At 43.8% G+C, this 14,552-nt stretch overlaps 1 protein-coding gene across 2 annotated transcripts; it reads left to right on the plus strand.

The window, feature by feature from the left end:
• The first annotated feature begins 5,691 nt into the window (after positions 1–5,691).
• Positions 5,692–13,940, plus strand: LOC123085703 (YTH domain-containing protein ECT4). 2 transcript variants are annotated; one of them, XM_044507387.1, is made up of 9 exons: positions 5,718–5,974; positions 6,847–6,914; positions 7,584–7,672; positions 8,158–8,305; positions 8,399–8,472; positions 8,575–9,054; positions 11,943–12,299; positions 12,377–12,589; positions 12,669–13,940. In XM_044507387.1, exons 3-9 carry the CDS (start codon positions 7,670–7,672, stop codon positions 13,539–13,541), a joined length of 2,148 nt encoding a protein of 715 aa, XP_044363322.1. In that variant the 5' UTR covers positions 5,718–5,974; positions 6,847–6,914; positions 7,584–7,669; the 3' UTR covers positions 13,542–13,940. The 2 variants fall into 2 exon arrangements, with proteins under 2 accessions (XP_044363321.1, XP_044363322.1); XM_044507386.1 differs by lacking the exon at positions 6,847–6,914 and having other exon boundaries at positions 5,692–5,974.
• The last annotated feature ends 612 nt before the right edge of the window (positions 13,941–14,552 follow it).

A 14,552-nucleotide genomic window follows, 5' to 3' on the forward strand; every position in this document is an offset into this window, starting at 1 on the left:
CTCAATACCTAGTTCAATCTCGTTACCGACAAGTCTCTTTACTCGTTCCGTAACACATCATTCCGCAAATAACTCATTAGTTGCAATGCTTGCAAGGCTTAAGTGATGTGTATTACCGAGTGGGCCCAGAGATACCTCTCCGACAATCGAAGTGACAAATCCTAATCTCGAAATACGCCAACCCAACAAGTACCTTCGGAGACACCTGTAGAGCACCTTTATAACCACCCAGTTATGTTGTGACGTTTGGTCGCACATAAAGTGTTCCTCCGGTAAATGGGAGTTGCATAATCTCATAGTCATAGGAACATGTATAAGTCATGAAGAAAGCAATATCAATAAACTAAACGATCAAGTGCTAAGCTAATAGAATGGGTCAAGTCAATCACATCATTCTCCTAATGATGTGATCTCGTTAATCAAATGACAACTCTTTGTCTATGGCTAGGAAACATAACCATCTTTGATCAACGAGCTAGTTCAAGTAGAGGCATACTAGTGACACTATGTTTGTCTATGTATTCACACATGTATCATGTTTCTGGTTAATAAAATTCTAGCATGAATAATAAACATTTATCATGATATAAGGAAATAAATAATAACTTTATTATTGCCTCTAGGGCATATTTCCTTCACAGTCTTCACATAGTGAAGTCAATCAGATCATGCAAGCAGACAATGACTTCATGAAGACAAATTGTAAGTAAAGAGAGAGGTAAGGATAGAACCAGTTGCTTGGTGAGGACAGGTATTTGTTGGACCAGTTCCAGTTGTTGTGATAACTGTACGTCTGGTTAGGGAGGCTGAGATTCAACTTAGAAGACCGCATCTTCACCTTATTCCCCTTGAGCTAAGGACACACAGTCCTCGCCCAATCACTCTGGTAAGTCTTCAAGGTAGACTGATGATCCACAATGACTCTTGGATGCTCAGAACACGACTCCTAATCGGCTGGAGGATTCACAGTCCTCAAGCGTAACAAGTCTTCTGGCCACGCATACAGAAAGACTTTAGTGATGCCTAACACTCTTTGGCTCTGGGTGTTTAGGGCTTTGTCCTCGCAAGGATTTCTCTCTCAAAGGCTTTGGAGGTGGGTTGCTCTCAAACGACAAAAGCCGTGCACTAACTCTGAGCAGCCACCAATTTATGGTGTAGGGGGTAAGCTATTTATAGCCAGGAGGCAACCCGGCCTGATTTGTCCGAAATGACCCTGGGTCACTAAGGAACTGACACGTGTCCAACGGTCAGATTTCAAACACACGCGGCAGCTTGACTTGGCTACAAGTAAAGCTGACTTATCCAGCTTTGGATAAGATTCGCTTTCATTGTCTTCGCTCGAAGACATATGATTTGGTTGAGCATCACTTCAGTCACTCTGACTTTGTTCACTTGGACCCCACTTAACAGTACGGTGGTTCCTATGACTCAACAAAGAAGAAAAGGAAACTACGGAACAACTGTCTTCGCAATCCATAGTCTTCATACGATGTCTTCTCATGTCATAGTCTTCAATGTGAAACTCTTCACAAACCACCATTGTCTTCAATGTCTTCACACATTTTTAAGGGTCATCTCTGGTAGGTAAACCGAATCAATGAGGGACTACTACCTGTGTTATACTGCAATTCTCACAAACACATTATCCCTCAACCAAGTTTGTCGTAATACTCCAAAACGAACTAGGGGTGGCACTAGATGCACTTACAATCTCATCGGGAGGGGGTCAATCTCCATCAACATCTTCACCAGCACCATATCATCTCAAACCCTAGTTCATCTCTTGTATCCAATCTTTGTCCCAAAACCTCAGATTGGTACATGTGGGTTGCTAGTAGTGTTGATTACTCCTTATAGTTGATGCTAGTTTCTTTACTTGGTGGAAGATCATATGTTCAGATCCATTATGCATATTAATACCCCTCTGATTATGAACATGAATATGATTTGTGAGTAGTTATGTTTGTTCCTGAGGACGTGGGAGAAGTCTTGCTATAAGTAGTCATGTGAATTTGGTATTCGTTCGATATTTTGATGAGATGTATGTTGTCTTTCCTCTAGTGGTGTCATGTGAACATTGACTACATGACACTTCACCATTGTTTGGGCCTATAGGAAGGCATTGGGAAGTAATAAGTAGATGATGGGTTGCTAGAGTGACAGAAGCTTAAACCCTAGTTTATGCGTTGCTTCGTAAGGGGCTGATTTGGATCCATATGTTTCATGCTATGGTTAGGTTTACCTTAATACATATATTGTAGTTGCGGATGCTTGCAATAGGGGTTAATCATAAGTGGGATGCTTGTCCAAGGAAGGACAATACCCAAGCACCGGTCCACCCACATATCAAATTATCAAAGTATCGAACGCGAATCATATGAAGGTGATGAAAACTAGCTTGATGATAATTCCCATGTGTCCTCGGGAGCGCTTTCCTTTATATAAGAATTTGTCCAGGCTTGTCCTTTGCTATAAAAAGGATTGGGCCATCTTGCTGCACCTTATTTACTTTCATTACTCGTTACCTGTTACAAATTACCTTATCACATAACTAATTTTTACCGATAATTTCAGTGCTTGCAGAGAATACCTTGCTGAAAACCGCTTATCATTTCCTTCTGCTCCTCGTTGGGTTCGACACTCTTACTTATCGAAAAGGTATGATAGATCCCCTACACTTGTGGGTCATCAGCCGTGATCTGCCATCTCCGGGTAGACCTGCAAGCTTAAATAATCCACAAACTTCATCCACATAGAATAGGTGCATATCAGGATGTATTGTTCCATCTCCTTCATAAGGATTAGCTAGAAGTTTCTCTATCATACTCGAAGAAATCTCATAATAAATATTTTCAGTAGGTGCAGTAGGTTGAGGAGCAACTCTTTGTGCTTCCAGTCAAGGTGAAGATACCCTGAACAAACCCCTCGAAGGATTGTTTTCCATAGTAACAAGTGACACTAAATTTCAGCACATAATATAATTGTTTCCTTACCAAATCCCACTCACCAAAGGCATTTCACTCCCTGGCAACGACACCAGAAAAGAGTCTTGATTACCCACAAGTATAGGGGATCAATCGTAGTCCTTTCGATAAATAAGAGTGTCGAACCCAATAAGGATCAGAAGGAAATGACAAGCGGTTTTCAGCAAGCTATTATCTACAGGCATTGAAATTGTTGGTAACAGATAGTTTGATAGCAAGGTAATTTGTAACGAGCAACAAGTAGTAATGGTAACAAAGGTGCAACAAGGTAGCCCAATCCTTTTTGTAGCAAAGGACAGGCATGAATGGTCTCTTATAATAAGCAAAGCATTCTTGAGGACGCACGGGAATTTCATCTAGTCACTTTCATTATGTTTATTTGATTCACGTTCGTTACTCTGATAGTTTGATATGTGGGTGGACCGGTGCTTGGGTGTTGTTCTTACTTGAACAAGCATCCCACTTATGATTACCCCCTCTCGTAAGCATCCGCAATTACGAAAGAAGAATTAAGATAAATCTAACCATAGCATGAAACATATGGATCCAAATCAGCCCCTTACAAAATAGTGCATAAACTAGGGTTTAAGCATCTGTGACTCTAGCAAACCATCATCTAATAACTACTCCACAATGCCTTCCCTTAGGCCGAAAGTTGGTGAAGTGTCATGTAGTCGATGTTCACATGACACCACTAAAGGAAGCAACAACATACATATCATCAAAATATCGAACGAATACCAAATTCACATAATTACTTATGACAAGACTTCTCCCATGTCCTCAAGAACAAACGTAACTACTCACAAATCATACTAATGCTCAAGATTAGAGGGGTTTTGAATAGCATCAAGGATTTGAACATATGATCTTTCACCAAATAAACCAACAAGCATCAACTATGAGATGTAATCAACACTACCAGCAACCCACACGTACGAATCTGAGGTTTTGAGACAAAGATTGAATACACGAAATGAAATAGGATTCAAATGAGATGGTGCTGGTGAAGATGTTGATGAAGATTGGTCCTCCCATGATGAGAGGATCGTTGATGATGACGATGGCTTTGATTTCCCCCTCCCGGAGGGAAGTTTCCCCGGCGGAATCTCTCTGCTGGAGAGCAAAATTGCTCTTGCCCAGGTTCCGCCTCGAGACGGCGGCGCTTCGTCCCAAAACCTTCCTTCAGATTTGTCTAGGTCAAATATCATCATATATGAGAAGATGGGCCCCGAAGGCCTGCCAGGGGCACCACAAGCTGGGGGGGCTAGGGGGTAGGGCATGCCCCCAGGCTTGTGGCTGCCTGGTGGGTCCCCCTCTAGTATTTCTTTCGCCAATAATTTTGATATATTCCAAAATAATTCTCTGTCAATTTTCAGCTCATTTGGAGTTGCTCCGAAAAAGTGACTCCGATATAGCCCTTTCCGGTCCAGAATTCCAGCTGTCGGCAATCTCCCTCTTCATGTGAAACTTGCAAAAAAAGAGAAAAGGCATAAAAATTATATTATAAAATGAAATAACAGTCCGTAACGTAATAAATATCAACATAAAAACATGATGCATAATGGACGTATGACTCCTCCTCTGACCTTGGGGTTCGCGACCGCTTGCAATCCGAGGAGATATGACCCTCAAGACCACATCGAATGCACATCGGCTTGAACGTGCAGTCGTCCTTGTGATGCCCTTCCCGGAAGCACCTGAAGCAGAGGCCGAACAGGTCCAACGGAATCTCTCCCCTTTCCTGAGACGACAGTGAGCACGGCCGCGATCTGCCCACTTCCGCCTATTTCTGAAGCGCCTTCCTCTTGTGACATAGCACCTTGCGCGAGGGACCTGGCTTCCTCCATGGCGCTGTTGGGCCAGCAGCCGGACCGGGGACGCCTCGCGCCCACCCGGGGAGGAGCTAGCAGATCCAGGCAACTCCGACAGCCCCAGCCCCGAAACCACTGGCTGCGGCCTCGTGAACACCAACGCCGGGCTAGTAGAGCCAAACGCCATGACCGCAGGGACCATAGAGGTCAGCTGCGGTGAGTGGGTAGGCGCTGGCGACCGGAGTGATCATCGTCAAGGGGGAGTGGACGCCGGTGCTGGAGTGGTTGCCGGCGGGGGAGAAAGGAGGTGGTTGGTGGGAGGGGAGGTAATCTAAAGTACTAGTCGTAGCGAAAGAACCAAAAATCTCCTCCTCGCGATCGACCGCCGCAACGGCAGACATAAGGGAGGCGAATCCACTGGCTCATTAATGAAGCATGAAGGGGGGAGTTTGCCCTAATCGTCAATGAAAAATGGGAGGACACGCTTCGCGTCCGTCCGATCAAAGCGGGGGTACTCTACATGCAATGATTACACAAATTTTGTATAAAAATGTTTTAACACGAGTGAAGTCCACACAAACTAATGCAGCGCTTCACACAAGCTCTTATCATCTACCAAAATATTAAAAATCTAAAAGTTAATGATTTCATCATTTTTAGGGCTAATGATTATTTTGAGATTTTTAGGGTTAATGATTTGATTTTCTTAGAAGCATAGACTTGGTAAAACATCACAACTGCCCTGTGAACTGAAAGTGGCCTTTGCTTCTTTCTTTCCCACCAAGAAAGGAAGCGCACAAACTAGATAGATGAGAAGAAAAAGCGCGGCATCCCCGTGCACCGCGACGCGGACCCATCTGGCCATGTCACAACATAAGCCGGCCACCTCATCTCGTTACCATCTCAGAAAAATACATTTTGCTCGCTCTCCTTTCTTTTCCCCCCTTCACCTTTTTCCTCTTCCTCGCGGACCTCGCCTCTCCTCCCCTCCCCTCCCCTACCCAACCTCTGCGCCACCATGCTTGCTCCAGCCGTCTACTAGGTTCGCTGCGCGGGAGCCTGGGTCCCTCGCCTCTCCCCGCCCCGCCATGTTTGGAGTCTCCGTCGTCGCCGCCTCGAGCCTGCTCGCCGCGGCTTGATTGATTGGCTCCGCCATTTTTCCTCTGGGTTTTCTAGGTATTCCTTTCTTCCCTGCCGGTATGTTGCCGTAGTGCTATGCGAAGGCCGTCCCGCTTCGGGGATTATCCGAATGCACTGCATGTATGGATACGGTGGAGTACTGGGTTTTTTGGTTGGTATATATGCGTGGATATGGCGGTTGTCGGCTCGCATCTCCCAATTTTGGTGCGTCGAACCTGAATTAGGTGTTATGTCACTGGAATTCCTAATTTTTGTTTGTTTTTGCGAATGAATTCGTAATTGATACAGAATTGGTGTTTCTTGTTGTGAGCTGCCTCTTAGGTACCTGCAAGTGCCTCTTATATGCATAAAACTTGTCTCCAGAAGCATTCTTGATCGAATTCCCAGGTTGACTGTCGATTTGCTTGCTGCTTTGTATACTATAGAGGAGACGTGGAATCTTCTTAGATTTTGGGTGGATATGATGTGCTAAATAGTGCCAAGTTGCAGAAACCATTTATATTAGAATTGCCTACTTGGCTGCTAATGCTGATTGCTGAATTTTTCCTTGATTTTGGTAATAAAAGGATGTGATCAGACAACAATTAATATTGAAAACATACCAGGCCCAGCACATTATATTTTTCTTCCATTCCTCAAATGATGGAGTCTGTGGTATATCACACCACCCTTTGAGCTTTGAACTTCAAACCAAATTGTGTTATGTCAACGTAATCAAACTTGAAGGTTTGCACATAATTCTTGTAAAAAGTGCTTGTTTTGTTTTTGGTTTCTCAACTGGCTGGATTACACGGGTAATACTAAGGGTGTTTTGCATTGACGTGTTGCGATTAAAGTCATCTGTTTTCACTCTGCAGTCTGCACCATTGGCTGCAATATTTGCTAAAGTTTTCTGATTTGCTCTGCAGTCATTTGCACGAAAAGCAATCTGCTGCTTGAAGCAAGATAACCCATGCTTGCTGTTAATTAGGGAAATGTAAGTGGTGATTAAATGGTTGATCAATATTCGGTGCTTCTTTGAGCATGGACGTTTTGACATGGATGCTAGAACCACTCTTTTTTGTTTCTGAAAAAAATGGTCTATGGTTAGTATATTGGCCCTGATTGTATCAGATTTGTTCCACTCAGAACCTATGCTTAAATTGTCATGCGGGCTGTAAGTGCTGTGAAGCTGTTATGCTGAAAGTTGCTGCTTTTCTAGGAATATCTGTCTCCAATTCTTTGCTATTGTTTCCTAAGATTAGCTTGCAAGTCGCGGAGTTGTGTGGTTGGCTCCGTGTGGAACTTATGCTTAAACTGTATTGTTGGTTTAGGTCTTTATTGGTGCTTTGATGCTAAAAGAGTAGCTTGTGCAAGAATCGATACTGCTTGTTGGTTTTGATTGCTTTATGTCTCTACCTCACAATTCAAGAACGTGGAGTATTTGCCATGTTACATGTGTTTGGGGGGTGGCATTAGGATTTATTTTGCTAACTAGCCTTATTGTTCTTGAATTTTACCTCAGATCAGTTGGCTAACCTGTCGAACTGACATAAAACACCTATGTCCTCTCTTACCATGAAACTTTTTTTTGCTGCAGCTTTACTTTCAGTTAGTTTTTCTTGTAGTTAATACTGAGACTGCTCTGTTATTTACCTTTTTTCAGAGTTGCCAGAGGCATTTATCATATTGTGAAATTAAACTTTGGTGATTCTGATCCGGAAAGGGAAAACGTGTGAATTGCAAACATACATGGTAATCATATCCCTTGGCATAAATTTTCCAGCAAATTGATGTGTGATGTTGCACTTGATCATTTCGGCCATGAGTCATATCTTTACTTAAGGAGCAGGTAGCACCTGGGTGAATGCTAGGATTTGGATCTAGGTGTGAGGGGATGGTGCTACCTCTTTACTAACCAGTCATGGCCATGTGTAGCTGTCTTGTTCTCTTTGACAATTTAAAACAACTAACTGTATTAATTTTGAACGCGTTTTGGAGCACAGAAATGATTTTAGAGTATGGGCTGTCTCCAACTGCAGTAAGATTGCAAATGATGTGTTTCATCCAGTTTAAGTTAGATACATTTACAATATATTTGTGTTTTCTATCAATAAAGAAGGCATCATCTGTAAGTTGTTTGCATGGCAGAACTATCTTTTGGCTGAAATTCTCGTGCCTTGCGAGTATTTGGAAATATTGGTAGCCCCTATTTAGTGGCAGTGTTTCTGTGGTTTCAGATGTCTGGCTTTGGTACAAATTCAGCCATGGGTTCTTCGTCTCTCCCTTCTAGAGTTGTGTATAACACAGGTAACGATTTGCCGGTGGAATACATATATGACCAGGGTCTTTCTTATCCAGCTACCAACGGATATGCTTACTATGCAGGTATGTGTTCCTCTAGTTCCTGTTAAACTCCTTTTATGTTTATTTATTTTGGTGGTCATCATGCATAACTTTTCTGTTTTCTACTTTGGATAGGATTTGAGCCACCTGTTGGATGGAGTGAAAACACTAATTATTGGGGGGTAGATGGTCAATATCTCCAACTGACGGTAAGTGCATATGTAACACTTTGGTTGTTATTGTTATTAATACTGTATACTACAGTATTATTGTATATATTTCTTGACGACTATTTATTTCTGTTTATGTAGAACGACAATCTTCCTTATGTGTATTGCACACCTGGCTATGAATTTTCTTATTCTTCACAAGATCAGTACACTTCCTATATGCCTGGCATGTTCATGGGAGTTGATGGCTCAGTTGTAGGAAGTCAACAGTATTTCACTAATCCATATCAGCCTCCTGGCTCGCCATCTGGTTACTTCCCAGTATATCTCCAGCCCACCACAGATTTGAGCTCAGCAGTTTCTTTGGAGCCTCCTGTATTCAGTACTGGCACATCTGTTGCTAGTAGGCCTGTTAATACTAGCATAAAAGATACACATCAAATGTCTGGAAATACAATGGCTTCTCGGACTGTCTCTTCTGCAAGTCCAGCTATTGGTTCCTCCCATCATGCTTACCAGAATCAAAGCACGAATAAACCTTCTGATCTGCCAGGTGCTAATGTGGCGAGGCATGACAAGCCTTCAACCTCACATTTGACAGTTCTGGTTGATACTGACAAGGTATTGTGACCAAACTTGAATATTTACAGTTGAAGAGTTGCACCTTATGCCCCCAAAAGGAAAATATGCATTTTTTAATTCTGCATACTTCTGTTTTTCATCTTCTACAGTTTATACATGCTTCTTTGAGCGCGTTGGTGCTGAGAATAATTGCATTCCTATATGTTAATGTTCATATTGCCCTGTTTATGGGAATCCGTTCTCTTGGGATGTAATTTTAAGTACTGCAGCACTGACTACTGAAAGGAAAAAATATATATTCCCTATCATATTTTATTGCGTTTAGTTACTTTGTGAATAGAGTGCATTTCCGAGAACTGCATGAACCCTTGCTAGACTACAAAAGAACCACATTTTAAGAAACATTTTCGAAGGACCAGTCTTACTTTGCAAAATGGTGCAATAAACATGCCACGGAGCCAGAACCATGTTTATCTATTCCCATAGGCCTGTCATGTTGGGCCCACTATACAGACAGAACCATTGCTGTCCCTGCTTTTCTGGGTAGACTTATATGCCACGTAGCCAGCAGAGTGCCAAAGCAGTGCTGGCTGGTAACATGATATAAAATCCGCCACTTGGTCGCGTATTCGCGAGGCCAGGCACTAGTGCTGGCCTCTGTGGCATCTGCCTCCATGCCAGCAAAATGGGGCTAGCAAGGGTTGTATCTCGACGTAGTGACTAGTGAGGTCTACTGGAAACTGATGGAAGTGTGGTTTCCTTAAACAGTTTGCAGGAGTAAGTGTGGTTCTTTGAAATTGTTTCTTAAAATATGATTTTGTGTAGGTTAGTAGTAAGAGTTATTGCAGTTTTCAGAAATTTACCTTTTATGCGAAAATTATTTGCTGTCTTATGATACTATTCTTACATAGAGTTCACTGTGCTGTCAACCCCCTTTTATCCACGCTTTCGAGACTGGATATCCGCCCTTTTATCCACGGCATCATCCAGAGTTCTTCTAAATGGGGTGCCTGGGGACCCCATTTTGCACGGATGTGGACTTAGGCAGGGGGACCCCCTATCCCCCCTCCTCTTTGTCTTGGCCATTGACCCGCTCCATCACATCCTAGCTAAGGCGACTGAGCAAGGCAAACTACACCCCCTCCGAGGTAATCCCACCCGGGCTTCCCTGTATGCAGATGATGCGGCCATCTTTGTTGCTCCTATCAAGGAGGATATCCAGTTCTTGGCATCCACGCTCGGCTCATTTGGTGAAGTTACCGGTCTGGTCACCAACTATAACAAAAGTCATGTGGCTCCCATCCGTTGTGCCAACATCGATTTGGATGGCATTCTCCAGGCCTTCCCGGCGGTCCGGGCCACCTTTCCCATGAGATATCTTGGCCTACCGCTCTCGGTTGCAAGACTAAAGCGCATCCACTTCCAATATCTAGAAGATAAGGTGGCTGCCAAGCTCCCGCCCTGGTCGGCCGTTCATGTGGCTGCCCCAGGGCGCATCGTCCTGGTCAAGGCTGTGCTTACGGCGATTGCGATATATCACCTCACCCCGCTGGACCTTCCTGTTGAAGTGAGGAAAAAGATTGATAGTCTCAGACGTGCCTATCTCTGGGCAGGATGTGATAAGGTGACGGGAGGCAAGTGCAAGGTGAACTGGGATCTAGTTTGCAAGCCCAAAGTTCATGGGGGTCTAGGTGTGCTCAACCTGGAAAAATTTGCTACTGCTCTACGCCTCCGTTGGTTGTGGTTTGAGTGGGCAGACCCGCCAAAACCGTGGGCTCGGATGGGAACACCTTGCTCTGACAAGGATAAAGATCTCTTTGCGGCGGCCACGACGGTGACCATTGGTGATGGCAACAAGGCTAATTTCTGGGAATCCTCTTGGCTGAATGGTCTTCGACCCAAAGATGTCGCGCCTAAAATCTTTGAGATTTCAAAAAGGAAGAACTGTGTGGTTAGCAAGGCTTTGGACAACAATTTCTGGATCCATCAGATCAACACCGCACAGGGCCTCACCTTGACGCACTTGCAGGAGTTCGCCAACCTCTGGGAGATGGTTGCCGGTGTCACCCTAAGCCAAGATAGACAAGATACTATTTCGTGGAAATTCACAACCAACAGAGAGTACACGACGTCCTCGGCTTACTTGGCGCAATTTGCGGGACTCACCTACAGTACCAATACTTCCATGATCTGGAAGATGTGGGCTCCTCCCAAATGCAAGTTCTTTGCTTGGCTAGTTCTCCAGAACCGAGTCTGGACGGCCGATCGCTTGTCTCGACGGGGATGGCCCAATTGCAACCTTTGCCCCCTTTGCAAGCAAGTTCAAGAGTCTGCTGCCCACCTACTATTTCAGTGTAGATTCACGAATAGAGTTTGGAACGAGATTACCATTTGGCTGGGAATACATGACTGCTCACCAATGATTTGGCGAAATGAAGTTTCTGTTCGATCTTGGTGGCAAAAGGCGGTGAGCAACGCGGATCATAACAGAAAGGCTCTTGCCTCTGTTATGATGCTTGTCTCATGGGAGATATGGAAAGAACGAAATGCCAGAATTTTTCGCAACGCCGCGACTCCGACCACAATTATCGTCACGAGAATTAAAGAAGAGGCCCACATGTGGACTTTGGCGGGGGCCAAGCATTTGAGTAGTCTTATGTTGCGAGAGTAGTCTTTTCTTTTGGTCGCGTTGCGACATATGTCTGAACCTCCTCTCTTATTTAATGAAAATGGCAAATCTTTTGCCTGGTTTCAAAAAAAAAACTGTGCTGTCAACTGCTGTGTATTTCGCTTCAATCATCAACCATTGCTAACTGTTCAAAGTATCATGTGCCCAAAATCCAAATATCTCTTAAAACAAAGTATTATGCGTCCAAAACTGTCACCAAGGATGGAAATCTGATGAAGACTGTTTTTTTTTTCTCCAGAATTTTCAGGCTGCTTCAGGTATGGGGAGCTCTGGGGACAATGGACAAATTACAGACAGGACAGAAGTTGTGCCAGTGGCTGCCATGGTGGGTGAAGGTGCCCAATCCAAAGCAGTGTCAAGCAGTGCAGTGAAAAACATTGTGATACATCCTGACCAATATAATAAGGCCGACTTCCCTTGTGATCATCCAGATGCCAAGTTTTTTGTCATTAAATCTTACAGTGAGGATGACGTGCATAAGAGTATCAAATATAATGTGTGGTCCAGCACACCCAATGGCAACAGAAGGCTGGATGCTGCCTACTCAGAAGCAAAAGGGAGTCAACGGAAGTGTCCAATATTTCTGTTCTTTTCGGTGAGTTTTGATGTGTTATTGTTTTCTTTTCCGTTTTTTCTTTATGTATGGGTTTGACATACCAACACTCTCTGTAGGTTAATACAAGCGGGCAGTTTTGTGGTGTTGCTGAAATGGTCGGCCCTGTGGATTTTCACAAAGACATGGATTTCTGGCAGCAAGATAAGTGGTCTGGGAGCTTCCCACTGAAGTGGCATCTAGTAAAGGATGTGCCGAATTCCACCTTTCGACACATCATATTAGAGAACAACGAGAACAAGCCTGTTACCAACAGCCGAGATACACAAGAGGTAATTTTTGTTGAAGTGCCAGGATTGATCACAAGAGATTATATACTGTGTACTGATGACGTTCATTTCTTCTCCTTAGATGCCTTATAAGTCGGGAATAAACATGCTAAAGCTATTTAAGAGTAGTCCAATGACGACATCGATTCTTGATGACTTCCCTTTCTATGAAGGGAGGCAGAAAGCAATGCTAGAACAGAAGCGCAGAAGTTTGGGCAGAAGTTTTGGTGGACTTACTTATGTTCCAGCACTTGTTGCTAAAAGGAGTGTTGTTGTGGAGGGTGAACCTTCTGAAGTAGGTGAAGGCATTAGCAGCAAAGATCCACATCCAGGGAAAACTGGAGAGGATAGTGGTGCTTGTGAGCAACCTGACAAGACAAGCCAAACGAAAGATGGAGTGGTTACACAAGTACTGAAAAAGGATGCAGTGTCACCTGTTGAGCAACCTGAACATGTAAAAACAGAACGGCATAGCTTAGATGATATTCATCATGAACAGAATGAGGGCTGTTCCGTTTCTGTGTCACCAGAAAATGCTGGAAGGGAACATGCTGGCTTGAGCGAACTGGTAAAATCTAATGGAAAAGTTTATAGTGACCGTGAATCACAACCTGTTATAAGCTCAACTGAACCCAATAGTTCTGGACGAAAAGGTCTTTCTCAGGAGTCTGGTGGTCACGACCCATCAGATCGCATGAAAGGCGGTGCATCTGGGATAACGAAGGATGTCAAGGCTACATTGCTCAAGAAAACAGAAGGCTTATCAACTAGCCATATGGATGGGCAAGCAAAAGGCATTGTTAACGAGGCTCCAACTGGTGTTGTTAAGGTTGGCTCGGTGCACATCAAACTAAATGTGGCGGGGGGTTCGTCATCTGAGATTATAGGTGATGGTTCTCTTGAGCTGAAGGGAGCAGAACATATTGAGCAGGGCATCTCAACAAAACTGAGTTAAGGAGCAACTAATTTATTTTCATTTTCTGGGTGTTGTGACATGTTAGTTTAACATCTCTGTTTGTGTTGGTGGGGTTTAGCTGCTTTTGCTTATGGCTACTGCAGTTGGTTTTTCAGCTTGACGACTGACAGCTTGACATCATGGTTGGTTTGGTTTGGGTATAGCTCCTCTTTTGTTTCATAATCTCCAACAAGTGGTCATAGTCTCAGAGGTATTTGTGGTGAGGGAAAATTGTTTCTGTTTGTGGTTGTGTTGGCCCTCATCAGCAGAGAAGGCATTTGGCATTATTAGGTGAAATGTAATCATGTTTTTATATGGTACCAATATATGGACTGTCAGTTGGTGACTGCTGATGGCCGGCAACTGTGTTCTCTTTTACAGTATATGCTTGTTTTTTTATATCGTGCATGCTTGCCATCTCCCCTTTGAGATTACCTTTTAGGTTTTTTTTTTTTTTGTGATAAAGAGAGCTCCCTCTCTGATTTTCATTAAAGAAACCACAATGTCTTCCTAACAGGCTACCAGCTACAAGGAAAAACATAAACCGACGATGCATGATCAGAATGAACAGTCAGGCTATCCCTAACGGGCCATCCCAACCACAGGAAGGCTATATCAGCATATAATGCAGATAACCTAGATAAACTTAAAGGTTTTCCAAAAAAATAAACTTAAGAGGTTTTCAGAGCATCATCGTCCTGGGAAGCCACAAACCGGATCTCCAGGTCGATATTTATGAACATCAAGACACAATTCACTAGTACTCCCTCCGATCCCATTTAGTCTGCGTATAACTTTTTCCCGAAAAATCCGGAATGGTCTGCGCGTTCGGTTCAGCCACCCATTCTTTCCTGGAATACCCCTCCTCCTTCGCTTCGCCTCCTTCTCTCGCATTAATTAAGCCAGCTAGCTCGCCTCCTTTTTCTTCCTCGTACAGTACGCCAGCACGCATGCGTCCTCCTCCTATCTACTCGCCTTCTACTCCATCTTCTTCTCCTCCCTCTCAAGCTC

This window comes from Triticum aestivum, chromosome 4A (assembly GCF_018294505.1).
Source record: "Triticum aestivum cultivar Chinese Spring chromosome 4A, IWGSC CS RefSeq v2.1, whole genome shotgun sequence".
Lineage (NCBI taxonomy): Eukaryota > Viridiplantae > Streptophyta > Magnoliopsida > Poales > Poaceae > Triticum > Triticum aestivum.

Bases quoted from the DNA above. Each gene is read 5' to 3' on its own strand.
- LOC123085703 (XM_044507386.1), top strand. The intron at 8,306-8,398 runs GTATGTGTTCCT...TACTTTGGATAG, and splicing joins CGGATATGCTTACTATGCAG to GATTTGAGCCACCTGTTGGA. The intron at 8,473-8,574 runs GTAAGTGCATAT...CTGTTTATGTAG, and splicing joins GTCAATATCTCCAACTGACG to AACGACAATCTTCCTTATGT.